Genomic DNA, 27,857 nt, shown 5'->3' with positions numbered 1-27,857 from the left:
GAGTGTGCTGGGTCCAGGACGTCCCCGCCAATGCTGTGTAGTTTTGTTGGGCATCGCGGCACAACGTAAGTGTACTACTTGATAGGCGTCTCGACCTGGTGGGCGCCGAGGCATTCCGCCAGCTTTGCCTTACTTGCAAGTAGTCTTTCCTGTATTTGCTTGTTTCGCGGCTTCAGAGAGTAACCTGTGCTGATATGGTAGACGTGGGGAAGGTCCGCTAGCCCCAGGCCAACGGCCTTACAGACGATCTGTCGTACGGCGAACGGTGCGATCTTCCGAGCGGCCGCTAAGCTTTCTTCCGGGACGCGGGCAAAGATGCGGAGGTCCTCCTTCGGCTGCGCCTGCGGCTGATCCTCGGCGGGGAGTGTGGCCTTCGGGCGGGCAGAGCTCTGGCAGCTCTGGCCGCTCCGGGTCGCCGCAGTGGTGTTGCCCGCCATCGGTGCGACGACAGCCGCCCAACTCCGGGCCGCTATTGGGCTTGTCTCGTGATTGATCAGTCTCTTGAGGGTTTGAATGACATAGGCAGTGGCTTCTTTCGCGATCTGCTTTCTAGAACCGTCAAAGCTGGCGACAACGCTGTCGACGGACCGTGCAATGGTCAGAAAGACGTCTTTCCGTGCCTCGTACTGTCTAGCTTCTTCTGCAAGGGCTGTCAAGACGGACCCTGTGGCAGATCCGCTCGGAGCAGATGCGGTAGAGGCTGCGGGCCCCTCGGCCGAGGTAGGGGCGTCGGTGGTGGCATCAAGCTGGCTTCCCGTTAGGCTGGGCCGGGTCGGCTGTGCCTCGGCGTCGCGGCGTCGCTTAGCTCTTGAGGTGGGGTTCGGCTCCGGAGGTGTCCCGGAGCCTGGTTCGGGGTCGGCTTGGTCGGCCGACATCAGTCCGGTGCCCGACGGCGGCTGTGAGGCCATCGCGGATGCGGGCTCCGGCAAGGGGAGGTGAAGAGTTTTCGGCTGTTAGTAATTTGGTGGTAGGCTCACTCATTCACTAACAGCAGATGCCAAGAAAAATTAGGCGAGAGGGAAGTTGGATTGCACTCAATGCGGGCAGCACTTACCTGACGTGATCCCTGTTTATTAGTATCTGTATGCTAGCATCTGTATGCTGGCATTTATGTGGTAGCATTTGTGTGGTAGCATCTGCCTTCTCAGTGCGAGCCATCTGTCTTCCTGGCGTCGTTCCCTTGGGCAATTCTGGACCAACAACGCTCCTCTGCATAATCTTTTGGCGCCATCTACTCTGTGGTAACTGTTCCTGGTAACTGTTTGGACCCTCCGCTCTCTGTCCTCGTTGAAGTAGTTACTGAGTGCGCTTCGTCATCTGGATCATCGGCTTAGACACAACGAAGCAAACCAAACTACGTTCAAAATAAAGTCGACTTGTACTTCTGGTTGCATCGATCAATTTTGATGTGCTACCTCTTTAATGCCTTCGCTTGAAGCAGTACTGTGGTGTAAAGTCGAGAATTGGGATTGGAATATGTACATGAAACCCTCTGCTCTCCAGTACGGGAGCAGGTGCTTATAACAGTGCCCCCTTTAGTTACGCTATGACTTGTCTCGCTAGAGATTTCGCATGCATGGATTGAAGTTGCAAACAGGCGCCAGTCCGAACGTGCTTGACCTTCTATACTGCTATAGTCTTGAATCAGTCTGGCTCAGCCGATTGTGCGGCAGATCGACGGACAGGCAGACAGCTGTATGCAGCGACGAATCCCGTGTGGCTCGTGAAGCCCAGGCTTCAACTCGACAGATCACAAAATGAATGCATCTGAAACGGTAACACGAGCAAAGGGTTGTGTGAGAGACTTATACAGCTACACTATGGAATGGAACAACGGCAGACACGGTTCGAGAGCCACTCTGGCTTGAGATGACTACATTAAGCAGCAGACCAACATCGTCTTACTTCTTGAAGCCGCCTCGGCGCGTCGATTCCAACTGAGCTCAGCGGGGAGGGCCAGGGCATCTAACTGTGGAGACATAGCTGTACAGTATCGATCATCTGTCGCAAATACATCCTCGACGTTGCCCATTGCGGGCGTATCCGACCCGTCATTGCAGGTTGTTGGCCGTTGAGACCCGCTGAGAGAGTTGAATCCAACCGCCGGAAGGAGAATCTCACTAGGGTTAGGCACGGTCCTTTCCAAAAGTTCACCTGTGCTGCAAGTCAGCCAATCGGAGTGTCGATCTAGGACGCGGGGGGGAGGATTCGATATATCCGGTTTCTAAGCTACTCCCAGCCCTTTAACTTGAGCCAATGAGTGCTTTGCTACTAGTGCCATACCAAGCAGATCAACGGCCGCCACGAACGACTTCCCAGGTCGGTCTCGTGGGAAGACATGAATAGTATGTATATATTGGGCCTAACGCAACACTAAACTTCTAGCTGGCTATCGAATGGCAGGCGTCTTTTCTGACGGGGTTTTCTTTCCAAACGAGAACGATCTACTTCCTCACGAGGAAAAGCTCCCGCAGGCTTGCAGCTCATCCTCTTGGATTCTAGTGGCTATGGCGTGTCGCGTGCACTCCTGTATGTTGGTTGTGGCCAAGTCGTATCGCCACAATCCCTGGCATCCAGATGGATTCAACTTTTGAAACCAACAAACCCATTAGATAATTGATAGGTTACAAATGTGTAATCATCTTGCAGCGGAACCTTCCTTGTGCCGTACTTAAGCCAATCATATGCTGAATGGGTCCTCTGGTACAGCCTCGTTTCCGAATTACTTCCTCCTTTGCCGCTACCCCCCTGGGCGCTGGATCGCTGCTGGTGTCCGGTGCTTATTGCCCAAACCTCTTGCCGACCTTGCGCAGATGCTTAGAAGAAACCAATACGTACAGCGTAACTCTCATTTCCGGTACACTCTGTATAGATGCTGCGACAGACAGGGATGGTGGTGAATATTATCCCCGACTTCCTCAAATCCTTGGCAAGCGGCCTCCCGCGAACCGGTGCCTATCTGCAATGGCCCGCCACTCACACTTCGGCTGGTTTTTGCCACGTGTAGCTCTTGATAGATTCTCAGCATATCTGTCCAACACTGAGGGAATTTGGCAGTTCAAGAAAATTTCCATAGATGGTTTGCCAGTTTAGACCAGCTTGCTCCCATCGTCACGTGCTTCTATCCCGATGAGTTTTCTGTGAGGAGGAGATGCCAGCTTGATTTATTTTGAGATCAAACACTCCGGATACCATCTCCAACGTCCCGCCAGCCCTACTGTTACGTTTTGATATGTACATTTCATTTCGATCAATGCCCAAGATATGCGCAGCTCTCAGGTGCTGTTGGGTGCTGAATGGCATTGGCAGGTTGAGCTGCTTCACTGTGACGTTGTTCTGCAACGAAGCCAGGTAAGGGTACGATGAAGCATATCATAATAGACTTCCCCGCCTGTAGCCCTTTATGCGGTCGAAAGCATGGGGTAGAGGAATTCAACCGACAGCTGGCGCAACCAACATCTTCCAATCTTCTTGCCAAGGACTGCCGCCATTGCAGACAATGCGTCTTTTGGTTGGCCCGTTCGCCCTGAAGAGAACCTCAGGCCAGGCCATGAGAGACGTGGCGCTCCGTAACGCGAGAGTTTCATATGCCAGCGTGCTGCGCCCTTGATAATCTTGAGCCAACCGCATCATGTAGGAAGCAGATTCAGCACTTTATTGCCAACTTGCATGATCGTAGCAGTCGCCTGCAGGCTCTGGATCCCTCACCCAATACTTTCCACTTGCCTCGCGTATCAGGTCGTTCTCTGGTCACACCATCGATGTCAAGCACCGACAGGCGGTGGTGAAGCTGACGTCCGTGGAAGAGTGAAGCGAAGGGTGACCCGGACCGAGCAGACGAGGTCTTGAGTTGATAAGCCGCAATGTGTGCACAACCAAACACCATCAAGCACAACAGGCGTCTTCTGTTTTTTGTCTACCTACTCCTTCCTCTTTTAGCCAACTTCTTGGCTAAAGGCCTATCTGCCACTACGATGACTTCGCCACCGACTCACGATCCTCCCAAGGCAGGCAAGCCCGCTCATATCTCAGGGCCTGAAGGTGTTTTCGACGAGTTCATTTCTGTCCTTGGGAGATTTTGCACCGAGAGTGGGTTCCAGGGTTTGCAGACCATGGTCCGAGATCATGACAGGCTTGGAGAGGAACTTAGTGACACGAAAACCGCTTACAGCAAGAACCTCGAAAAATTGACCCAAGTGATCACAGATCGAAACGTTGAAAAAGAGTTGTTCCAAAAGAAGACTGATGAGCACAACAAACATTACAAAAAGGTCTTGGAAGAAAAAGCAACGGCGTACCGAAAGCTTAAGACTGAACAGGACACTTCCACGACGTGGGAAAAAAAAGCTGAACTCCTCGTGAAGGATGTCGAAAGATCCATCGCTACCAGCAAGAAACACGAGGCTCGCATCACGGAGCTTGACAGCATCATTGACGGACAAAGAGACCAGCTCAAGGCGGCCAAGGAGGAAACCGCTACGCTCAAGAGCAAGTTGCAGGCCACAAACGACCAGCTAGGCACCAGTTCAAAGGCTTTAGCAACTGCAGAGAGCAAGCTCGCAACAATCATGTCCTACACTGCTGTGATGACATCTCTCAAAGATGTCAGAGTGGAGATGTATGCACAAAGTTATTGAGCACGGTATGAAGGATGCTAACTATCCATGTCAGAACAGATATCCTTGCCTCGTCGTTCAAAGACGCCTCAGCCTTGTTTTGGGAGTTCCTCGGTCGTGATATCTCCGAGGACCAGCTACAGGACCTGAGTTTTTGGGATCGCGTTAGGAATCACGTAGCCATACAACGTGCAATTCCCTTACCGGCCTCGAATTCAACCCAAGCGAAGCAGATGAGGGCAACTGCGGGCCTGATCATTTATGCTAGAGCGCTGACCAGATACGTCTTCCGACCAACGTACTTTTCACAGGAAAGTGATGACAAAGAGTTGTTAGACGCGCTGCCTACGACGAATGCCTTTCAAGACACAGTTGTTCGAGCCGTGCTGCTCGAGGTGTTGCCGGACAAGCAGAGGATGCGTCAAGAAGCGTGTGCCGAGCACGTGATCGAGGATGTGATAGCGGCAACAGTTGGCTGGGTACCGGCCGATCGACGCGCGACACTGAGATCACGTCTTAGCAGCCTTACGAGCATGCTGTGTGGGGCTTGGCAACGTGTACAAAGGCTACGCGAAAGGGTCGAGCCGTGCTTTACCTTCGAGACCCTGGACGATTGGCAGCAACTGCCGCCATGGGTAGACACAGTTCCATCAGACAATCGCGCGAAGGCATCACCACCGCGTCAGGGAAAAGGAGGGCATCAGCCACGACAGGAACACTCGAAGCTGGTGGGGTTCTCGACTCAAGATGTATTTCAGGTTGTGTGGCCAGCTTTTCTCGTGATCGGCCTCGAGCAAGGTACGGAGGAGGAAGAGGAAGGTACATCAGACCTTGTGTGCCATGGGTACGTGCTTACGCGTGCCGGAGTCCAAGACGCCGAAGATGAGGACACGCCGCGCAGAGCCATGCGAAGGGCTATGCGTCACAGTAATGCTGTGGCACAAAGAAACAGACGCGATTCGGCTGTTTTTTTATCCCACGGAGCCTTCAATGGATCGGACGTCAAGTGACCCGCCGCCGCTAGTGGGCCAGCAAAAGTAGATGGACCATGAGCTGCGATACTTTCTTGATTGGCTTTAGGTGATAGGGTTCGAGAAGAAGCTTCTCCGGACTGCGTATGTCCACTTCAGATCGAAATACTAAACGACCAGCCCTGAACATGAGATCCACATGAGAACCGCCAGTAAACCTGTCCTGAGACTCCTGTTTGGAAGGAATCGCATCCATTTGATAACATTATCACGTTGCTATGATAATGACAAGATTGAATCATCTACTTGCAACCTCATAAATGTTTTCGCGCAGCAGACGGTCTGTCACAATCGCTTCAAAGGTCGCTCTTCCGGAGAGAGTCAGGAGCATCAGGCTGTTCGCGTCATTTCGTGCTTGTGAGCCTTAGGCAACGCTTTCGCTCAGCCTGGCATAGCGGCCACCGTTGAAGCCGTCGTGGAAGATGATTCCTTCGATATGGGGTGGGAAGCTCGTAATTGTCGTGCTATGGGGCGTAACAGACACTCGTCCGACGGTCGTTCTTGTTCTCTCGGTTCTTGAACTGCTTGCCTGCTAATGGTCAGCTGTGCACGACTGTAGCGAAGAAAAAGCTACTACCTAGACACCGGCTCGCAAAGGTTGAGAGCCGGTCACGTTCTGCGCGCGTCCTCGATCTATACAAGCCATCACAGTGGGGAAAGAGCAGAATGCTTGACTTACCTCTACTTGGAGAGTTGGGAAAAGTGCTTGCTACAATATGTGTGGAGTATTTCAGTATTCAAGGAGTGGGTCCTCGGTTCGTGGCGGGAACATTATTGATATCTGATTGGCTCTTGTTGCACTCAGCCGATAAAGTCAGTTTTGGCGCGGTGGCAAGCTGGTAATTTGCAAGCAATTTCAAGTGGCAGCTTGGTGATAGAATGCACTCAAGTCAATATGGACGACGATCAGAAATCAGTGGCATACACAAGTAAAAAGCTTGGGTTTTTCTTTCTTCTTCCTTCTTTTCCTTTTACCAAAACTCATTTCCGCCGCAATTATGGTAAAAGTACATGAGCCGTGCAGATAGGGGAGACGTTCATCGCCTTCTGGCGATGTCCTTCGGCTTATCAGGAAGATCTTCATTGGCCGTTACTATGGGCGTTGGCAAGGGGTTCCTACAGCCGAGTTGTTTTCGAACAACTAGCTTGCGGCTCCCCCTATCTCATTAGTTTAAGAATGATGGCTAGTCAAGTGGCGACGTCAATCTTTCGAACACAGAGAAATGCTTGGTGTTCTGAATTGCAAGGAACGTTGCGTCAACGAACACTTAGCGACTGCATGTCCGGCCGGCCTTTCTAGGAACGACGTAAGAAGGTATAGTTTGACAATCGTAAGATGTGAGATTCTAGAGATATGAATGAATTAGTGACGCAAACGCAAGCCGAAAGCATACCAATATCAAAAGCGTACTATTGCTAAATGCGTAGGATACTAGTACGAACAGCTTACTAGTATGAACAGATGCAAGACTCTAGACCTGGCTATTGTACTAGTATGTTGTTCAACTTATGCCGGCATGCTGTTCGTACCAGTATGCTGTTCGTACCAGTATACTGTTCTTACCAGTATGCTGTTCGTACCAGTATACCGGCCGGGTGTGTATAGATAGCATACTAGTATGCTATTCATACCAGTATGCTGTTCGTACCAGTATGCTGTTCGTACCAGTATACCGGCCGGGTGTGTATAGATAGCATACTAGTATGCTATTCATACCAGTATGCTGTTCGTACCAGTATGCTATTCATACCAGTATGCTATTCATACCAGTATGCTGTTCGTACCAGTATGCTGCTCGTACCAGTATACCGGCCGGGTGTGTATAGATAGCATACTAGTATGCTATTCATACCAGTATAACTGATGGTAGACACGTTGGTGTGCGAAATGTAACGGTAACTCTGTCACGGGATCAGGCACGGGACATTACATCGCTACGTCACGCCGTGGAACATCTGGCAAGGTAAGCAAGCTTAAAATAAACACGGCCATTTTTGGCTTCTCATGCTCGGGATCTGGCCCCGGAATTGCGACTACCACAGGGTAATCCGGTGGAAAACAATGATACTCTTAAAGACGGCTGTTTTTGGACACGTCATTCAAGATGCTGGAATATTGTTCATGTTCTATTTCGGTGGCACTGTATTTATAAGTTCAGACTGTCGGGCAGCATCCATCTTGGCAATAGCATCACTCCGCGGCCTGAACATGGCATCTCCCCCTTAGCGCCTAGTCAAGAAGCGAGACAGGTCTAGTGAGAATTTCGTCAAGGCAACGAAGAATCTTTTAGCACGATGCGACCGAATAAGAGAGCAATACGATGCCGACATATACATCCAAGTCCATCGGTCACAGAGGTACTTCATTTACACTTCATCTAACGAGCCATCCTGGCCTAAGACCCAGGCGGAGGTGGTAAGTACCGCTGTAGGGTAACCGTCTAATGTTAACATTGAGAAGGGAAAAATGTACCCTGTCCCTGTGACAAAAACCCCGCAGGACTTTGCCGGTAAGCGAAGCCGCGCCTCGACCATCTGTACAACACAGGCAACCGCAGAAGAAGAAAACAACGCCTCATGTTGCGATGGGGAGAGGGCGTCAGTGGTAGATCGTCGTGGTGTTCTGGCTCAGAATCATGGTGTGGATGCATATTCCTGCGACGAGCCAGCAGGGCAAGAGATGATGCCTCTGGGAGGGCACAGCACGTGCAGCATGGGAAAATAGTCCAAGTGACAGCACAATAAGGGTATGTATATATGGTAAAGTCAGCTAGACAAACGAAAAGCGTTTCCACGATCAATCGCCACACCCAGTTCACGCAAGCATCCGAGTTGATCATTTCTAAGGCCTGCACATGGTGTTACTGGGGATGAGCGACCCGGGAATAGTAGCGCTATTGAATTTCCAGGGAATGTCAAAGACTTCATAGTGTGCAACGGGCCGGTGCTGTCAATACTACTGACAGTAGCGGTCCAACAGCCCTAGTCACCTAATTCCAGTGATCTAAGAGATAAAGACACCTACCCACGCAGGGCCACGATGCTTGTTTCCTGATGACCATAGCCAGTGCCCTGCCACTTGGATGCCAAGGTGGACTGTGTTACGCATCGTATTTTGGTACAGGACGCTCGTGCACGCCGTTCTGGCGCGCTGGCTTCGGTAACTGCTGCGCTTGGAGTTGATTCAGATGCTTGTCAAAGGTACTTTGAGCTTTTTGACAGTACTTCGCAGCACAGATATGAGCCGTAGTCAGCCGTCATTGCCTGCTAGAATTGGTTTTGATCAGCGGAAAGTGGCTGTAAGTAAGTAGCTTTGAGTAGACGCTACAAGACCCTTGTACATGGAACATTGCCCATCATGTAGAATCAGACTCTTCCGGTTCTTAGCGCACGGGCTCCTTTTGACAGTTTTGGTTCTGTCAGCCCACACGAAACGCTGGCAGGGATCCTGATCGATTACTCCAGAAATGGCTTATGCCAGAAATAGATGAACTCCGAGGCGTCGCTGTTGAATCATGAACCAAAAGTCCCAATTTCTGAACAGGCGCCATCAAGTTTTCCACGAAATGCTTGACTCGACGAGATCTTGCTCGACATACCACCAACGGATTGCTATCTGCTACCTGAGTCTCACGCGAACGCAAAGACGATTTTGGCTTACGCCCGTGTATCAAACACCCCCAGGTACTCCTGGCCTGTGCACTCAGACGATGATCAGCGCCGGAGGCCCTCACTGGCTTGAGTGCTTGCATGATGTGGGGCCCACAGCGAGACCAGGCCCGATTGTTGCGCCTTCCTCTGTCCTTTAGCCGGCGGCACACGCCCTCCCTTCAAAGGCGACAGCAAGGCTGGCTGGCTATGCTTGTCAAGCCCTCAATCACCATCTGTCGCCCTGGGTGCGGATATACTCGACCCTGTCTCTCTGGGGGAGCATCGTGAGAGTTAGTGATGAGGCGACTCGAATGGAGTGCTTGCGCGGCGTGGGCCGAAATGCTTTTGTGGCCATGACCCAACCCGTCACTGCACCAACTGGAACCGGCACAAAGGCCCCACTTCGTACCGAGCAAACCAGGACGCTTTTCTGAACCCCTCTCGGGCCGCAGATTCCCGGACATCGGGAATGCGCTTAAGGGACACGATTGTGATCCTCTGAGTAAGAGTAATGAGTTGTTGCTCACGTTTTAGATGGCTGTCATACATTTCGCAGTGTAGCTGGTGCTAGTTCATGGTGATGGGCTGCATCCTAACACTTCGGTTCGCATCTCGTGCCGAACGTCGAGTCCGGAAGAATTATCTCACAAAAGTCTTCGCAGGAGGTTTAGAGCCGTCTGAATATCAAAGTCCGGGTATCATTCTTTTCCATAACTGTCTCGGTCACCATACAAGCGCCCAACCGTCAAGACTAGAAAGCAAACCTTCAAAGGCCAGGTCGAGCTGATAAGCATCCTGTCTAGTACCGGAGCCTTTCATCTCGATGGCAGTACGATGTGGAGAAGCTCAAATGTCGAACGACAATATATGTATCTAAGGGTAACCGCGGTGCCAAAAAGCCGGGAGCCAAGCTATTGTCATTGGAAAAGATAGCTCGGTCACTCTCCAGCTCCTGTCACACGTCCTAGACCTGCTCGTAGCCCTCCTTCCACATATCCAAACCCTATGCGCACCTGACCATTTCCATTCAGGCTCAAGCTTGGAAGGTGTTCAGTCGACAATCGTATGTCACTCTAGAGGGGTGCAGAATTCGCCTGGCTGATGGGCCACTGGTTCCAGCCGCCGTGTCTTCTGAGATCACCGTTCCGGCGAGTTCGTGAACACATGTGTATCGTTATCGGTGTCTGTTGATTCAGCCTCGGTGCTCTTAGACGCAGACTTCGGTCGCTCTGGTTCAAGGTTGGGTGGTTCGGACACGCGCGCCACCTTGGGAGACCACTGTAATCGTGCCCGTTGCGAGGAAGGCGTTGAACGTGTACCCCATCCAACATGTACATTGGTCAAGCCTTCAGAGGAAACACTCTTCGGGCGTTCGGGATCGTAAAAGTACGCTTCTTGCCCAGAAGTGACACGTAGTTCGAGTTTTTGTCGGCGTGGGCCAGAAACAGGTCCAGCTTCAGGCCAGGATATTTGGGAGCGTTTGATGGGTTTCGATGGCGCTCGTGATGCCGTTTGCAGAGCTCTCTCCTTGAACTTGATTATTTTATCTTCATTCAGGCCGAGTATGTCTTCCAACTTCTCTACGACGAGTTCAAGGTGTTCGAGAATGATTTCGTCGTCGTCACTATCGTCACTGTTGTTTTCCTCGTTAGGAAAATGACTGGCACCTCTGAGTTGGACGTCGTAGAAGTCGGCAAGGTAGGCGAGCATGGACCGGTGCCGGTTAGTTTGTGGATCCCTCAAAGAGTAAAAATCGTTCGCATTCCGAGGAAAACGTGAGGGATCAGGCTCAAGAATACCGCGTCCAGGGCGATACACAACAACAGGTCGGATAGGGAGGGTTGGATTCCTCAACCCTTTATTGCGCATATAGGCTTGGGACTGGCGAACCTCGGCTTCGAGACGTTGGGTCTGGTCTTCGAGTCGCCCAAGGCGCTGGTTCTGGGCCGTGAAGTCGTCTTTCAGAGCCGTGAAGTCGTCTTTCAGAGCCGTGAAGTCGTCTTTCAGAGCCGTGATGTTGTCTCTGACCTCCTTGATGTCAGCTTTCAACTCCCGCTTGACGTCGTTCAACTCCTGCTTCACGTCGTCGACGGAGCATCGGATTGAAGCGAGTTCAGCATTCAGATGCTTGTCCTGGGAATTTCGTAAATCTATGTATTCGTCGCGGGAGAGGTACTGTGACCGGTGTTTGTCGGGAAAGGAAGAGGAAACAGGCGTCGCTGCCATGGTAACGGTGGTGAGAGTGGTTGTAGAAATGACCATTTGCGACGATCGGAATGGTTTGGTTGTAGGCGCTATGGCATGGCTTTGTCAGAATATGCCTTGACAGGCGCTCATGTCGGGAGGAGGTGGGCTGTTAAGTACCCATCAAGGGAGTTGTGGGGTGGATGTCAGGCTTTCATTGGCTGTCTTCCTCGCCCGAACAGAAGACATTCAAAGTTGGGCAGCGCTTCGCACAGTTCCATCCTGAGCACCTTTGAACGCGACTGGTTGGGACCAAGGGTTTTCGCTCAAGGCCTGAGCAGTAACACTACAGACGTTTGTATGTGATTTGCGAAGGCCACGAAGCAGCATTATTGCGTTGCACCCATCCATCCCTCTCTGTGTCCGCTTGCTAACCTCGAGTGACTCCCTGGCCATGATACAGTGTGATAGCGTAATCTGCCTTGTAAATTGTGAGTCACTGGCCATGATTCAAGTCGCAGATACATTTCCGTGCTGAACAGAGGGGTCCAGACTTGTGTTCTCCAAGTTACAAAACAGATTTTCAGCGAATATTTATACAAGCAATACTAAATAAAAAAGCGCACGAAAGTACGCAGGGACATGGATGATGTTTTAAGCAGCACCGACCGAGATGGCTCCTGATAGTACATACACCGGATCTGGGTACGAGGTGAGGGCCACGTTGACGCCTACGCCGGAAGGGCGCTTCAACGCGTTGCACTCACCAGCAACGCCACCTCCGAGCGCTCACTGCGATTTACTGCTTGAGAACCATGTGCAGTAGCGGGAACAAAATTTTGAACAGGCAACTTAAAGAATGGATAGTGTAGACAATACATAGAGCGAAGTGGGTGTCGCGCTTGATCCTCAGTTGTTCGGCTTTCAGTGGCCTAGCCTTGTTTGTTTGTCACCCGGGAGCGGAGTCCCCGCTGACCATGTAGCCTAGAATCCTGGATCTAAGATGTGCAACGAAGCCCGCAAAGGGGATTGCGGTCTAGTGACTTGAACTTTGATCGCGGTTCCGGACCCGGAACGTGGATGCTTGGGTACACGATGGCCAGCGAGGAAACCAGACTCTTGCAAACATCTGCGCCAAATATATAACGCACCGTTGGGCTCCATCCATGAGCCACTGTAGCAAATTGCAGGTCCGCATCAGCCACTTAAGCGGCGCAATCTTGGTTCCTGATGAAGTAGGCCTACCGCAAGACGTGTTACCTCTCATCACGTCGCTGTGGCTGGAATAACGAAAGGCTGGTCGCGATGCGCGAATTACACGGCAGGCGCCTGCTCTGGAACATAGACTTCCATTCGCTTCGATTACATTCTTCAATCGTACGTTGCCTACGCATCGTGGTGTTTGCTGAGCCTGTTTCAGTCCATGGCAAAGGCCAAACACCAGCAAGGGATTTTATCGATGGTAACGAGCATATGTTGCTTACTCTTCGCAACACGCGCTATCTCTCTGGACTTGACCCCACACAAGCTAGACTTTGAGTTGATTCGTGCAGTTCACCGCGCTTGGTAGTAGGTAATGGCCGTTATTGAAGCCAAACAAGGTGCCGAGTATATTTCAATGAAGCACCGCAACTCGTACTGCTAGACACCATCCCGACCCCACATTTTGTTTGCAAACAAGCTGCCACAGCCATTGCCAAAGGTTTGCTGAGGCAGTATTGGACTTCTCAAACGTTGACATGTTTGCAAAAGAGGAAGCGATACATGTGCAATACTGTAATGGCTAGTCATTACAGTTGATGACTTCGTATTAGTAGGTCAAGTATTTAAAGTCGCTTCGTGCCACTGTATTTGCCATTGAGAAGGCCATTTCACTTCTTCCAAGATGCCTGCTCCTGTGGACTTGGCGCAGGAGGTAACGTCTTTGTTTCGTAGCGACCGCTTAGCATACCTACTGACAGCGAATAAGTTGCACAGCTTCTGCCATCGTCTCGATTGTGATTTTGATGCAGTCAGTTCCTTCCTCGACCGAGACCTTTCGTTTCGAGATAAGTTCACAACCGTGATTTCGAGATATATGTACCAGCCCCGGGTCATGTCTAGTGTCGAGGCCACCTCAAAACCGACACGAGCCGGCTCGGCCATGCCTCCCTGTACATGCGATGGTGAGGCAGGCTCAGGATCAGACGGACATGCACCTAGCCGCTCGCCAATTGTTTCCGTCGAAGCCAATCCATAAGCTTTTGGAGGCACGTCGCCAACGTGCAAATCCGTAGAGGCTGATGGCGCTGCTGCCCCCATGAAGCGTAGGAAGGATAGCAGAGCTGGACGCATCCCACCAATCATCGCCAAAGTGGAGAAAATCGGTAGCCCAGAGACTCTCGTACGCCTATGGGACAGCTGCAGGGCATCGAGGGCTCGCGATCAGAGTATCGTTAGCGGGACGCGACAGGTCCTGCCTGGCGAACCGGAAGGTGACTTGGATGGCCCGTCTGTGCTGGAACGACTTGATTCCCTCAGAGAGCAGGCGGCTGCAGCTAGTTCAAGCATTCACTTTTCCATTGCTATCAAGCGCTATCATCATACTCAGATGGTCCACTTATACAACAGGGCGAGAGACCTAGACGAGACGACGATTGAGGCGGCAGATCCAGGCAGCGGCTCCCAGTCTCTGGTTGACCAATTTGCGGAGAGGCTTTTCCCTAGCGCCTCATCAGTCGAAAAGCAGGCTGGTCGGGGGCCGAAGCTCAAGAGGAAGCCGCTGAAGAGCGCATTCAACAGGTGGCTGACCCTCGGGAATAAGCTAACCACACTAGTTGCCAGGTACGGGTGCGGGGTCCTTCTACTCCTGCCGAGCGATTTGAGGAATGAAGAGTTAGTGCACAGTGCCGTCTGCTTGGTCAGGTACTAACTCCGTAAGCATTCGACGACTTCGTGATGGTGATCTCCTCGCGGTGCTGAATCGGTTAGATACGCATGTCCGACTGAAAGACAGCATCCAGGCCCTCACAGAAGTGCTTCTCAGTCTGGTCACATGGGGCATCCTGCCTGTGGCGAGAATTGGCTTGGAGACGTATGCCTCTGCGTCGCAGGTTCGAAAACTGGCTTCGGAGCCTATGTTCCTGGGGGGCCTATTGTCTTGGTGTACTGGCGCAGCATCCGACCCGGACCTCGCGATGTTGACGCAGCCAGCTCTCCATTCGGCGACTGAACACCGCGACAGCACGGCCGAGGTGGACAATCTTTCATTTCACGCCGACGACTGATATCCGTGTAGCATTAGCCAAAAGAGGAAACATTGCAAAAAACATAAGTGATCTCCATAGAGAGAGCCCTCGACATCACCTAAGAAACCCCTGCCAACTGGAACTCCTGAAGAGCGTCAAAGCAAGACATGACGAAAGCTCTGAAAGAGCCACCGGTATTAATCGAGACAACATCGCCATGAACTGCCTACGAGAGTATATTGCGTGTATAGGCAAGCGCTAGAAGATGCCGATCTTGTCCTCGTTACCGAAAAGAAAGGGACATCTGGTCACGTCGTAGACATCTGCCACTTTCCACAATTATCTGCGCAGCAGACAACCATGCTCCAGTTAGTTCAGCATCCGAACATCGTCACGGTTCATGAAATTCCTGGCGACAAGGCGAATCATCACGTTGCCTACGGACGCATGCCACGATCATTGCAAGAGGCCGTCGGTAACCTATATCTCAATCGTCAACGCCTAGCAGCGATCTCATGACAGGTCTGTCCAATCCTCCCATGAAAGCCCATTTTGTCTCACAGGTAAACATGCAGTCGAGGCACTGGTTTATCTCGAGAGAGAGTAGGGTCGCAGCACGGCCAACGTAGCTGCTCTTGTATCCTGATATTCCTTAGCGGTAGGGTCAAGCTGAGTACTACTTGATTTCTCGTCCATTGGCGAATTTGGGGCTGATCAGAATGTCTAGGCGGCCAGGAAATTTGTCGACCGCGCACTGCTGCATCGATTGAGGACAGTCGGTGAATGAGATCCTGAACTGCCACGATAAACACTGTTTTTGGAGGTGCTGAGCCCTGACAGCAGCGATTGGCACGTGACTTCTTCTATCCAAGTCATAATGTTCAGGCCGAGAGCCTGCCCAAGCGGAAAACATCAACAACAGCGAGAACGGAATTTTGAAATCGGAGCAAAAACAGCGCCACAATACACTCCGAAAGGTCAATTGGATAGCCGTGTGCTCGTCGCGAAGCCCATAACGACGTAGGCACCATGGCAACCCCATGGCCCCAGGAGCAAACATGGCCAACGCACCATCGAGAGCACGCCACTCAACTTAGCAGACACCTTCAGACAGCACTCAAATCAATCGACACCGCAAACGAACACCCCCTTGACCCGAAAGCCGTGAGACTCACTCTCATTGCCACCATCTCCCTGCTGGCCAAATTGCAGAAATTGCCCGAGCTCGGGCACCTCCACCAAGCTATTGAGAGTCTACGTGCGGAAAACAAGACAGCCAACGAGAGCAACATCCGCGAATCGAGAACCATCAGGATTGCTATGCAGCAGAATACGGCCGAACTGAAGGAAAACACCAACACAACGCGCGCAGCCAGCGCGGCTGCCAAGGAGGCTTGGAAAGCCAGCGAGCTGGCGGTCAAGGTCGTGAAGGATATCAAAGCACTGGAGCCGATGAATCAGGGGAACACCGTGCAGTCATATGCCAGCGTAGCCGCCCGAGGAGGACTTGCAGGGAGCATGCCTAACCCCTGTAACCAGAGAGCGTCCCAGACCCAGATTCTGCGTGAAATCATAGTGAACATTAGAGACCCTATCACCATTGCCAGCATAAGAGCCATGAACCCCCGTAGCCTCAAGGCACACGTAGACCGCGCCATCGAACAAAGCAGCAACGAGCATATCCGCAAGCTCAAGACCGTGTCCGCCAATCAGCTCAAGAGCGGCGACCTGAGCGTCAAGACAGCAACGACGAAAGACATTGAGACCCTCCGGCAGTTTGCCGAGGACTGGGAAAACCACATCGGCAACGGAGCCGCCGTGAGAATCCCAACCTACGGAGTGCTGGCGCACGGCATCAGAACCAGCTCCATGAACATGGACCGCTTTACAGAAATCAGAGACGACCTGCTGCAGGATAACAAAGCATTCATCCCCAGAGCAGACATTAAGTACGTAGGCTGGCTGACCCAATCGGCCAGCAAAAAGACGGCATCATCAGTGGTCGTGGAGCTCTCAAGGGCAGAAGACGCCAACAAACTGATTGACGAGGGACTCATCTGGCAAGGCCAGGTGTTCCAATACAAGCGATACGATAGACAGTGCCGTCTGAGACAGTGTTTCAAGTGCTGCGCATACGGCCACATAGGAACCCAATGCAAGGCAACGACAACATGCGGCTACTGTGCGCAAGAACACGCGACCCGAGATTGCCCCTCGAAAAGCGACACGACGACCCCAAGGAAATGCGCCGCATGCTACGGCGAACACGAGGCATGGCACGGCGGATGCCCTACCAGGATACGCGAGAAGGCCAAGATCAAGGCCGCATACGGCCTACGGTCGAGGTACCATCCGGAACAGACGGCCCCGCCGCCGGCCCTAGGATCGGAAACCCGGACCAGGCCGAACCCGAGAATCGCACGGCCGACATTGGAACCAGGCCAATCCCAGGAGAATCGCCCGAGCCGGAGCCGGTCCCCAACGAAGAAGATCCAGAAGAGGCCTAACCCGACAGCAACCCAGGAATCGGAGGAGACGATCACCGTAGCCGCAGAGAATACGCGTCCGAGACGCACAATCATCCGATCGCGAAGAGCGCTCGAGGCGCTCGACCCTAACACGCAGATGACAGACATGCAGACGATAAGCAACAGCACAGCGATGGAGATCGTCGTCGACGATAGCGAATGAACGCACAACATACACTCACAATACTACAGTACAACGTAAGAAAATCGAAGGACACCGTCATGGCGACACTTCTCCGTGACCCGAACATCGATAATTACGACATCATTGCTATTCAGGAACCCTGGAGGAACCCCTACAGCGCAACGACGCACCATCCGGCCAAGGATCGGTTCCACCTGTGCTACCCCTGCGGCGAGAAAAATGGCCCGGCCAGGGTCTGCTTCTTCATCAACAAGAAGCTCGACCACTCTCGTTGGCAGTTTAGGGAGGTTAGCAGAGATCTCTGCACTCTGGCTATCGCAACAGATGACGATACCGAAACAAGCCTGGTGCTACATAATGTGTACAACCCGTCACCGCGGGAGGAAGATCGGCAGCCGGCCCTACAGCAGCTACGAACAACACTGGAAACACACCAGCACGTCGAGCAAATCGTCGTCGGCGACTTCAACCTACACCATGAGCTGTGGGGAGGCAGCGATATCCGAGCGCCGGACCGCGAAGCAACTGAGCTCTTAGATCTAATGGACGACATGAACCTCACGAGTCAACTGAGAGCGGGAACCATTACGTACGAAGAAGGAGATCACCGGACAACCATCGACCTCTGTCTTGTTACTGTAGGTCTCGTTGACCGAATGATCAGATGCGAAGTAGATCATAACATCAACCATGACTCCGATCATTTACCCATAGCAACGTCGCTGCACCTAGCAGTGACCGAGCTACAGCAAGAGAAGAAACGAAAGTGGGAAGCTATTGATAAGGAAACGTTTATCGAGACTCTCCGTGGATCGCTGCCGCAGCTACGAAGGCCAAGAACGAAGGCGGCGCTCGACAGATATGTAGAGACAACCATGGACGCCCTCTCAGCCGCTATCAAAGCCGCGGTCCCGACCAGCACCCTTTCACCAAAGTCTAGGAGAGGCTGGGACGAGAAGTGTGCAGCCATCCTGGCCGAGACGAAGCGACTCCGCCGCGACCATAGCGAGCGACAGACAGAGGAGAGCTGAGAGGCATACAGAACAGCACGCAACAGGAAAGGCCGCATCATAAAGAAAGCTCTCCAACAAGCACATCGCGAAGCAGTCGAAACAGCGGCTGAGTCACCTAGATCGCTATGGAAGATCGCCAAATGGGCCCGGAACAGACAAAGCCAGCCGTCGACCGTCACGCCGGAAATCAGGAACCCTAACACGTCTCAGGTCGCCGCAACGCCCGAAGAGAAAGCTGCACTCTTCAAGGAGACCTTCTTCCCCCCGCCACCCGAGGCAAATCTCGAAGACATCGACAACGCATCGTACAGCAACCAGATTGGCCTGCCGCCAGTGTCGGAAAGCGAAGTAGAGGACGCCATCCAGGAAGCAGCACCGCTGAAGGCCCCGGGCCCCGACGGCATCACCAACCTGGCACTCCAAGTGGCGAGACCTTGGATCACGCCACATCTCGTCCGCATATTCAACCAGAGCCTCCGACTAGGATATTGTCCACAACACTTCAGAAAGTCCACCACGGTGGTACTCAGAAAGCCAGGCAAAGACAACTACACAGTGCCCAAAGCATACGGGCCGATAGCCCTCCTGAACACGGTGGGCAAGATCATGGATGCCATCATAGCGAGAAGACTGAGCTACCTTGCCGAAACACATGGGCTGCTGCCAGAAAGCCACATGGGCGGGAGAAGATGTCGGTCGACGGAACACGCACTGCACCAAATCGTGGATAGGATATACGAAGCCTGGGGTTCAGGACAGGGAATGGTAGCAAGCCTACTTCTTCTGGACGTGTCAGGCGCCTTCGATAACGTTTCGCACCGCCGACTCCTGCACAACCTGCGGAAGAGGCGGATCGACGAAGCGACGGTGCGTTGGGTTGCCAGTTTCCTTGGATGCCGAGAGACGGACATCCACGTGGACGGATTCCGATCCGAGACCTACAGACTCGACACCGGCATCCCACAAGGGTCGCCCCTTTCGCCGATACTCTACCTCTTCTACAACGCGGATCTCTTGGATAGCTGCAATGAGACCGGAGACACGAAAGCCACCGGCTTCATCGACGACGTAGCGATCCTTGCCGTGGGAGACAGCACGGAGGAAACCTGTCAGAAGCTCCAAGAAGCGCTTTGGAAAGCCGAGACGTGGGCTCTCACTCACGCGTCCGTCTTCGCGCCCGAAAAGTTCCAGCTTACCCACTTCACAAGAGCGAAAACCCGAATCGACAGAGACACAACACTCCACAGCCCATGGGGAGAAATTAAGCCCAAGGCAACCTGTAAATACCTCGGTCTCATCATGGACTCAGCCCTCAAGTGGGAACAACACATCGACGAGACAGAACGTAAGGTCACGAACACCATCACAGCACTCAGCAGCCTAGGCAGCTCCACTTGGGGCGTGATGACGAGAGAGATGAGGACGATCTATAGGGGAGTGGCAATACCACAGATGATGTACGCATGCTCGCTGTGGTCCAACAGCGGTTGGGGACGGATGGGCTACACGAAGAGAACGTTAAACAGACTGCAGAGGCTACAAGCCAGAGCAGCCAGGGCAATGTGCGGAGCATACAGAGCAACCTCGTTCCCAGCACTGGATGTGGAAATGCACCTCCTGCCAGTCGAACAACAGATATGGAAACACAACATCGACACCATCAGCAGAGTAGGCATGGCCGAAGTCACCGCACGCAGAGGAAAGAAAATTAGCCCAAGACAGACGATAACAAACCGAATACGCGATGGACAAGACGTAACCAACGAACAACACGAGCACGAGCACATACCGCCTTTCATCACTCCCCCGTGGTGGCAGGGACCGCGTATCCACATCGCCGGAGGCACGGAGCAGGCCGAAAAAGAACACGAACGCTGTCTGAAAAAGAACACCGACGCGGCCCACATCTATACAGACGGCAGCGGCATCGACGGTCAGATCGGAGCGGCAGCAGTCTACACAGCCACACAGCAAACTAGGAAATCTCACATGGGGGACGACACGACATCCACTGTCTACGCGGGAGAGCTGCAGGGCATCGTTCTGGCCCTCGAGATGGCGCAGGCAGACAAGGAAAACGGAAACCACCGAAGCAAAGTCTTCATACACACCGACAACCAGGCCGCCATCAGATCGTCAGCCAACCCAAAGGGGAAGTCCGGCGCGTACCTTCTCAAGATCATTGCAGAAAAGACACAAGCCCTCCGAGAACAGGGACTCGAAGTCGAGCTCCGGTGGGTGCCAGCCCACATCGGCATCCAGGGCAACGAAGCAGCAGACATCGCCGCCAAGGAGGCGACGGGATGGAGGCCAGACGGACAGACAGGTCCCAGAGCAGACAAGCCGAGAGTCTTGTTCAAACTCAGGTCGACAGTCAAGACATGGTCGCATAAACAGTCCCACCACGCGTGGCAAACCAAATGGGAAACCGAGACGCGAGGGAGAACATCGTTCCGTCTCACGCCGAAGCCGACAAAGAAGGTCCTCGAACTCCACGAAGGCCTCAGTAAACGCCAGAGCTTAGTCCTGGTCCAGATGCGCACGGAAAAGATCGGGCTCCAGGACTTCCTCTTCAACCGAAGAGTACCGGGCATCACCAACGCCAACTGCCCATGCCGGGAAGGACGGCAAACGGTATCGCACATCCTGCTGCGATGCCGCAGGTTCTGACAACTCCGGCGCCAGGCATTCGGAACCCTCCCAGGACGACACAATCTCCGGGTCATACTGAACAAGCGCAAAGCAGCCGCCAAGGCAATCCGATTCATAGAACAGACCGAGATCCTTGGGCAACACGGGATCGAGTCGCACACCAGACTAAGCTGAACATTGGGGGGAGACTGTAGGTACGCTGAACCGTTGTACGAGGAGAAAGACCTCAATAGAGCCTAGACACACATGTACATTAGTAGAGAACCGCAAACTACACTTGGTGGCCGCCAGGGGTAGATGAGGTTGGAGAGCAAAGTGGGAGATTTGGAGACGGCTGGTCGGTGTTTTGCACTGGCGAAGTGGGGCGCTGCGGATCAACGTCCGGAGCGCGTCGGCTGTTGGCCAAACCCCGCTATCCGGGCATAGCTGCTGACTAAAGCGGCCAAAACCGAGTAGGAATCAATGAAATCAAATCAAATCAAATCGTACACAACTAAAGGTTTTCTACCACCAGACACCTCCGCTGATTTTCAACTCAAGTTGAACCACCTCCGACGTGCATTATGTCCCAGACCTCCAGCACGCTGCAGCCAAAGCTCTCATAATTAGATCGCGATCCGTGGACCGAAAATCGGCAGCATTTCCAACCTTCCGTACAAACGAGTCGGAGAAACCCGACGCGACGAACGAATGGGGGAAACCAAACCGATCAACGCCGGGCGTCTAGTCCGGGTGTTGACGCTTTTGGTAGTATGGACCAAGACGAATAAATACTTTAAGCATATCTGGAAGCCACAGATCGGTCTGCCTGCGGTGTTTGGGATTTGCATCAAGGTCAAACCGTACGCAAGTCTGGCCGAGGCACACACGATGCAGTTCGTCGCTCAACACACATCTGTTCCAGTTCCCAAGGTTTACTCCGCTTTCGTCCACCGAGGGATGACGTACATCGTGATGAGCAAGATTGATGGCAAGATGGCATGGATGGGCTGGGAAAAACGGTCAGAGGCATCCAAAAAACAGATACTCAATCAGCTATGCGGCATGGTTTCCCAACTGCGCGCTATCGCCCCGACAGAGGGTCTCGGCATCGCTAATATTGACGGTGGTCCTATCTACGACTGTCGCCTGCCTTTCAAGTCATTTTGGGGTCCTTTTGCTGCGGTACAGGACTTCCATAAGGAGCTTGCTAATGGTGCCGATTTTGAAGTTCGGTATGAGAACCAGCCTCCTGATCTCCAGGAACTCCTTCATTTCTACCGTCGATTGGATGAAGATCTGGCCTTCACACATGGAGATTTGAGCAGCTTCAACGTGCTAGTGAAGGGCGATGATGTCGTCGGCATTGTCGACTGGGAAACGGCAGGCTGGCTGCCCTCCTACTGGGAATATACGTCTGCGTGGTTTGTGAGCCCCCAGAATCCGTTCTGGCAGCAAGAGGTGGACAAGTTTCTGACTCCCATGCCGTATGAGCTGAGGATGGAAAGTATACGTCGCAACTACTTCGGCGCTACTTGAAATGACCATTATCTGGATCTTGGCAGTTTTCTATTGTGTCGCTGCGCGTTGGTCAGCTTTCGCGGCTATGGCGAAAGTTCTTTGTTCTCCAACATGTCCCATGTTGGCGCCTTGGTTGGGTCACAAATCACAGTTCCATCAAACCGATGCTCGGTCTTTTTCTTCTCGATATACCACATGGCTGTGTCACGGACCGACTTCCAGCTAACGGCAGAGGTGCCGAGAACATTGCCATCTCTAAGTGCACTCTCAAATCCCTCCTTTGCCCATCCGACGCAGTTCCAGTCTTCGACTTCTGGTCGAAGAGGCGTGCCCTCAAAAATAGACTGAAGCCGATGCCTGTCCTTGATTTTGGCGACAACCACCCGGATCAGAAGCATGGACGTAGGCGCCATTGAAGTTTCACGGGTTTCAAAAACCCAGCGCGACTTCAGCGTTGGAGGTGTACCTTCGAGAGTCATCGTCTCCTTAGCATGATACCGTCTCCCGTAGCTGTCAACTGACTCCGTCTTGGGGCCTACGATGTACGCCCAATGATAACTACACATTTATTAGTCTTGTTGCACAAAAATGCTGTGGGAGGAAGGCCAGACGTGTCCTCAAGACCTGGCATCTTCGGTGCGCCTCCTCTGGCATACAGGGCGATGTATAGACGATCCTTATCTGAGGGCATCGTGCGGGATTTGAGTAAAAGACGACGATTCAAATGTCGATGTAAGTTCAGTTCTACTAAAAAGCGTGCAGTAAAAAGTCTATGCAAGATCAGGACGGTTTAGATGATGTTAATGAGAGGCGGCTCTTGGTACTCATTTATAGACCAAATGCCACATTGATCAAGCGCCGACCGTAAATTGCAGGGGTGACGACCACAGCGGCAATGAAGCGGGGATCATCCGAAGAGGATGGCATAGGGCACGCACCGTATGGGGAGCAGGGGATGCTAGTGGCGTAGATTCCGATGCTTTCCTATCTATTGCTGTACCCGACTGTACTGCAGGCGCTTCCAAAACATTCGGATTATTCGGGTGAATTTGGTGGGTCCCTATAGTAGCCAATGGCTCTGGACCTTGGCAAGCACCTCACACGACGGACCGGCTTCTGCGCCAACCAGAAGGAAAGTGGCGTACTGATGAAGTCCCCATTGCGTCGTGCCGCGCGCCTACAAACTGACAGATCATCCGTATGGCCGCTAGCAGCATCACGAAGGTGGGACAAAGTTGTTAGACAAACGATGTTGTTTTTCATGCAACACCACTGAGGTCCATGGATCAAAAGGTGATTATTGTGCTTGATTGAGGTATTCCGTCCCATCCCGGTCCGAGCGGGGTTCTGTCTTGTATATACTCATCATCACCGGTTCTTGCATATTATTCAACGCATTTCTAGCATCCTTTTATCCAGACACAGTCGTCAATCCAACATACTTATCCCCATTCATTATGCCACTGCTGACCATACTGAAGATCTGTCAGCTTGCTTCTGGCTGCTAATTAGGGTAAAGTGTAACCGCAACGAAAGCAAGATTTTGCAGTGCACAGCTTGTCACAGTCAACCCCTTTACAGCTGTTTACCTCGAATACCAAGTGTGTATTCATTTGATAAATGTACGATGCTTTCACAGGACACCGATTAGTACAAACTGACTCTGAGACAGGGACAGATGGAGAATACCTGAAGAGGCTTCTGATAGATTTTGAAAATTTACACCTCGGAACCGAGCGTGAGACGTTCTCTATTGTGAAGAATGATTAAGGCTGGCACAGTATCTCCTGTATGGAATTGCACGCAGTGGATCAATTGCAGACTATGTGAACGGTTGTATCCCCTTAGCAATGCAAGCGACATGCGACAAGATTCCACATCTAAGGCCATTCTTGCGAGCCGCCGGTCTCATTGACCAGGTAGGATACCCTTACGTGACGTTAGCAAGTAGTATTCTATCTGAGCCTGACAATTGCAGAATCCCCTTATTCAGGCATGTTTGGAGCCATACACTGCTCTATGTATGATACGGAATCGCATCCTATTCTCTCCCGGAGCAGAAGCATTGGACATGCGACCAGTCGATGATCCATCTTCACCTTGACATGCAACGGTCCCAGTTCCGCGCATGATACAGAGCCAGATCATTCACAGTCTGGAAAGCGTGGTTCAAACGCTTGACATGGCGATATGCACCAACAGCTCAGATGGCCAGAAGATTAAGCAGGAACCTTTAGCTGTTACACTTGGTTTACTTCTTGCTGTTACACGTGCGAGAAATAGATGCGGGTCGATATATTTATCGTTGTCGATTGAGTGATCTAGTAAGTACAGTACTGTATGCGCTCAATCTCTTATTTTCGCCTCTAATGAAAATCAGGACAACTTTTGGCAGCATCCAATGAAACCTGCACACTTGCTTGGAGAGGCCACGATGTCAATTCATCAATTTTTGTCCGATTTCCATCTCCAGGTCGGCCAGCCCTTTGAGAAAGCATGGCCAGTGAACCCAGAGAAGCAAGCAACGCATCCGGACAACCTTATGAGTTTATTGAGTGCTGGAGTCACTCAAATGAGTGAGTACATCCTCAGTTTGTAGAAAGTCCACTAACTTTTGTCTAAGAGCAATCAGCGATTTTACAGGCTTCTGTGGAAGATGCGTACAAATCGGGACAGCCGGAATTTCTTGCTCTATTGGTCAGCTCGAAACTGTTCGTCGATCCTGACAGGAGTTTGAAACTCAAACTTTGTTGAACTGATAAATACTCAGCGGGGGTTCGAACGAACAATTCGTAGTTTTCAAGTTTTCTCCGCAGTCCATTGGGCCCTTCTTTCCAGTTCAATACTGGATTGTGAATAAGGTAATTGCAATTTGGAAACTTTGTAGGTTGGTAGGCGGTTGATATGTACTGAAAATTGAGTGATGGATAAATGGAATGGTCCGTTAGCTGTGTTTTGCATTGAATCTCATGATCGACTGTCAGAGACAATTTTGATCCCATGCTCGTGGCCTAGTCTATAACTACCAAGGGGAAAACATAGGAACACTCGATGTGCCATCCAAGTAGTCTTATTGTACCTTTCGTTTCTCTAATGATCGTGAAATCTGCGGACTAAATCCTCAACCCTAATTGTGAGCCACTTATGTGCTGTGGCTTCGAATCAACTTCTTGTAGGAGGACCGAAATCTCATCAGTGGAGGGAATCGCTACATACAATCAAGGTTTCTGTCGAATTGGAAGTCCAATTCGACCTCGAGGCAGCATGCCCGCACAGGAGCCCCTTGCAGACCATACTTACGATAATCGCGGCCTGCCCAACCTAAGGTTGGACCTTTCCTTTTTCCACCTTACGCAGAAGTGAATAGAATCCAATAGACCTCTTCGTCAACCCACCGTGCGAGCCAACTACCCTGTGATAGGGATACCAACAAAGATCATGAATCAATCGACGTTGCTTGGCTGAGATTTTCCCAACTAAGACTACCAAGTCCCTTTGTCCCAACCCTACTTGCTCAGTTTTGGGCCTTAAACACGATCACTGCAACTCTGGTCTATAGTTGTACGAATTTCCCTTCCAATAGGTGAGTGAGTCTCAGTGAACTAAGAATCGCATAAGCCACCCTACGTACATAGCGGCCCTACGCTTTAACCTCTGCATGACGCCGTCGCGCCAGAATCTCCTTAAACAGCTTTGACACCTCGCCTTATTTATCAGACATGTTCCGTGTTCAGTTCCCCTCCATATCTTGCAAGCCGGATCCGCTGAGAAACCCGACAAAAGAACCGGTGGATCTTGAAGGAACTCCTGTCAGGTCTATAGGCACGTGCGACAGCAATTGTTCGCGTCTGTGGAACTTTCGGCTGGTAGCTTAAAGCTGCCATTTCGGCTGCCGCCGTACCCTCCTTCCGCGTTTCGCCCGATAACTCCACCTCCAACCTGTTCTGACCAGGAATGGTATCGCTTGACTGTCCTTCCAGTATACTCAGCTTGCTGTCACCAACTGACACAAACGTAGACGCGCAAGCTTCCATCCCGAAGATGTCGCACAAGTCCATCTCAGGCAGCCCGAGGAAAGAACCTTCCTCAGCCGCGCCGATCGCACTCGCAGTGTCAGCGTCGCTCATGGAAAAATCCTCCATCATGCCCTCGCCATCGTGGTTGAGTGGCGCTAAATCCGTCCGTTGTTCATGTTCTGCTGGGTTGCTGGGGGTTTCGCCTACATCAGCGTCGTCTTGCTGGACGCCCGATACAGTGCCGCCAAAAACAGCGGCGCCGTCGTCATCGGCCTCGATTTCGTGTGGGGCATCCACATCCACACTTGCGACTTCCTTCGCCGTTGCGTCTTCGTATCCCACGGTATCGGGCGTTCCCCGCACGCTGCTTCCGACCACCCCCACTTCGATTGTGTCGCCGATCGCCGCCGTACTTTGACCAGGTTCGGACGTTGATCTCTTCCGTCGACGGCGTGTGACCCGTCGTCGGCGTCCAATACCGTGCATCCCCTTGACGAGTTCCGCCAGCTGGTTCGAATGCACGTCAGTTCAAGCCGTTCATGCAAACGGCAGAAGGCTTCTGTGCTAAGACCTACAAAACGATTCACGTCGGGAATGCTTTGGCCGTCCGGGACGTGGACAGCTCCATCTAATTGACCGTAAGTTGGATTGAAGTGGACGACGGCCGAGAACACCTGTGCTCCCTCGCCCATCTGCACGTTTCGCGCTTGCCCCACATTTCCGGACCTTCTCTTTGGCCTTTTTGTCGTGTGTAAAGACGACCTTGTCCGACGACACGGGAGCCATGGTGTTGCGAGTGATCTACAATCCGAATGTGATCTGATGCAGCCTACTACCCGAGAATAGCTATCGGAATGGGATTTCATTGCCCTCAAGTACGACAATACGGAATAGAGGCCATTATAGACTTTGTGTTGAGCTTCGAAGTGAGCCAATTCGATGTCTTGTGGTTCGTAGACCGCAGCTGTTTGTTGATCCTAACCAACGTCTACTCTTTCTCATACGGTTCGAGCAGCTACAAAGCAATGCATCTTGCTTGCCCCTGTGAAGCGACGAATTGTTCTTGATCATTCGACTTTGATTAGCCGGCTCATATGTGGACTTCAATCGAGAAAGCATTCGAGAGACACAACATGCTCTTGAAAATTACATTAGCAACTGCAAGATCCAAAGCCTGCTGCCGAGCAGAGAAATATTCTGGACGTTTCAAAGGTGCTCCGACCGATGAAGATAACGATTTAATGCTTCGACTCCGCCTGATAAGGCGTGGTGGTCATACTACATCGGAAAAGGC

At 52.1% G+C, this 27,857-nt stretch overlaps 8 protein-coding genes across 8 annotated transcripts; 5 read left to right on the top strand and 3 right to left on the bottom strand.

Annotated features, from left to right (window-relative positions):
• Positions 1 to 3,974: 3,974 nt before the first annotated feature.
• Positions 3,975 to 5,626, top strand: BDP55DRAFT_554823 (uncharacterized protein; the record flags this gene model as incomplete). Its single annotated transcript, XM_060569429.1, has 2 exons — positions 3,975 to 4,629; positions 4,701 to 5,626. 2 exons carry the CDS (start codon positions 3,975 to 3,977, stop codon positions 5,624 to 5,626), a joined length of 1,581 nt encoding a protein of 526 aa, XP_060428274.1.
• A 2,084-nt stretch (positions 5,627 to 7,710) lies between these two features.
• Positions 7,711 to 8,433, top strand: BDP55DRAFT_192232 (uncharacterized protein). Its single transcript, XM_060565885.1, has 2 exons — positions 7,711 to 8,005; positions 8,109 to 8,433. Exons 1-2 carry the CDS (start codon positions 7,943 to 7,945, stop codon positions 8,370 to 8,372), a joined length of 327 nt encoding a protein of 108 aa, XP_060428273.1. The 5' UTR covers positions 7,711 to 7,942; the 3' UTR covers positions 8,373 to 8,433.
• Positions 8,434 to 11,116: 2,683 nt separating this feature from the next.
• On the bottom strand, positions 11,117 to 11,524 carry BDP55DRAFT_554999 (uncharacterized protein; the record flags this gene model as incomplete). The annotated part of the gene is made up of 2 exons (XM_060569444.1): positions 11,117 to 11,233; positions 11,327 to 11,524. Coding segments are annotated over 2 exons (315 nt in total), but the record flags the coding sequence as incomplete, so codon positions are not given.
• Positions 11,525 to 13,466: 1,942 nt separating this feature from the next.
• BDP55DRAFT_668305 (uncharacterized protein) lies at positions 13,467 to 13,915 on the top strand. The gene has a single exon (XM_060575223.1). The coding sequence runs from the start codon at positions 13,560 to 13,562 to the stop codon at positions 13,719 to 13,721; it is 162 nt and encodes a 53-aa protein (XP_060428271.1). The 5' UTR covers positions 13,467 to 13,559; the 3' UTR covers positions 13,722 to 13,915.
• On the top strand, positions 13,782 to 14,748 carry BDP55DRAFT_730008 (uncharacterized protein; the record flags this gene model as incomplete). Its single annotated transcript, XM_060579640.1, has 2 exons — positions 13,782 to 14,305; positions 14,403 to 14,748. The coding sequence occupies 2 exons, from the start codon at positions 13,782 to 13,784 to the stop codon at positions 14,746 to 14,748; spliced, it is 870 nt and encodes a 289-aa protein (XP_060428270.1).
• Positions 14,749 to 21,515: 6,767 nt separating this feature from the next.
• BDP55DRAFT_192128 (kinase-like domain-containing protein) lies at positions 21,516 to 22,598 on the top strand. The gene has a single exon (XM_060565884.1). The coding sequence runs from the start codon at positions 21,738 to 21,740 to the stop codon at positions 22,563 to 22,565; it is 828 nt and encodes a 275-aa protein (XP_060428269.1). The 5' UTR covers positions 21,516 to 21,737; the 3' UTR covers positions 22,566 to 22,598.
• BDP55DRAFT_192037 (uncharacterized protein) lies at positions 22,598 to 23,410 on the bottom strand. The gene is made up of 2 exons (XM_060565883.1): positions 23,159 to 23,410; positions 22,598 to 23,105 (listed from the first exon to the last, which is right to left on the bottom strand). Exons 1-2 carry the CDS (start codon positions 23,236 to 23,238, stop codon positions 22,631 to 22,633), a joined length of 555 nt encoding a protein of 184 aa, XP_060428268.1. The 5' UTR covers positions 23,239 to 23,410; the 3' UTR covers positions 22,598 to 22,630.
• A 2,625-nt stretch (positions 23,411 to 26,035) lies between these two features.
• On the bottom strand, positions 26,036 to 27,349 carry BDP55DRAFT_668262 (uncharacterized protein; the record flags this gene model as incomplete). The annotated part of the gene is made up of 3 exons (XM_060575222.1): positions 26,036 to 27,070; positions 27,139 to 27,255; positions 27,290 to 27,349. The coding sequence occupies 3 exons, from the start codon at positions 27,347 to 27,349 to the stop codon at positions 26,261 to 26,263; spliced, it is 987 nt and encodes a 328-aa protein (XP_060428267.1). The 3' UTR covers positions 26,036 to 26,260.
• Positions 27,350 to 27,857: the final 508 nt, after the last annotated feature.

This window comes from Colletotrichum godetiae, assembly GCF_030913485.1.
Source record: "Colletotrichum godetiae strain CBS 193.32 chromosome Unknown BDP55scaffold_27, whole genome shotgun sequence".
NCBI classification, from domain to species: Eukaryota; Fungi; Ascomycota; class Sordariomycetes; order Glomerellales; family Glomerellaceae; genus Colletotrichum; species Colletotrichum godetiae.
Note: the sequence above shows the minus strand (reverse complement) of the source record. Positions and strands in the feature narration are given on the sequence as shown.

What these genes read in the sequence shown, in the direction of transcription:
- BDP55DRAFT_668305 (XM_060575223.1), top strand. Translation starts at nt 13,560, where the DNA reads ATGTACCAGCCCCGGGTCATGTCTAGTGTCGAGGCCACCTCAAAACCG.
- BDP55DRAFT_192232 (XM_060565885.1), top strand. Translation starts at nt 7,943, where the DNA reads ATGCGACCGAATAAGAGAGCAATACGATGCCGACATATACATCCAAGT. An exon ending in CAAGTCCATCGGTCACAGAG is followed by an intron (nt 8,006 to 8,108) that starts GTACTTCATTTA and finishes AACATTGAGAAG; the next exon opens with GGAAAAATGTACCCTGTCCC.
- BDP55DRAFT_192037 (XM_060565883.1), bottom strand. Translation starts at nt 23,238, where the DNA reads ATGCCCTCAGATAAGGATCGTCTATACATCGCCCTGTATGCCAGAGGA. An exon ending in ATGCCAGGTCTTGAGGACAC is followed by an intron (nt 23,106 to 23,158) that starts GTCTGGCCTTCC and finishes ATAAATGTGTAG; the next exon opens with TTATCATTGGGCGTACATCG.
- BDP55DRAFT_192128 (XM_060565884.1), top strand. Translation starts at nt 21,738, where the DNA reads ATGGGGGAAACCAAACCGATCAACGCCGGGCGTCTAGTCCGGGTGTTG.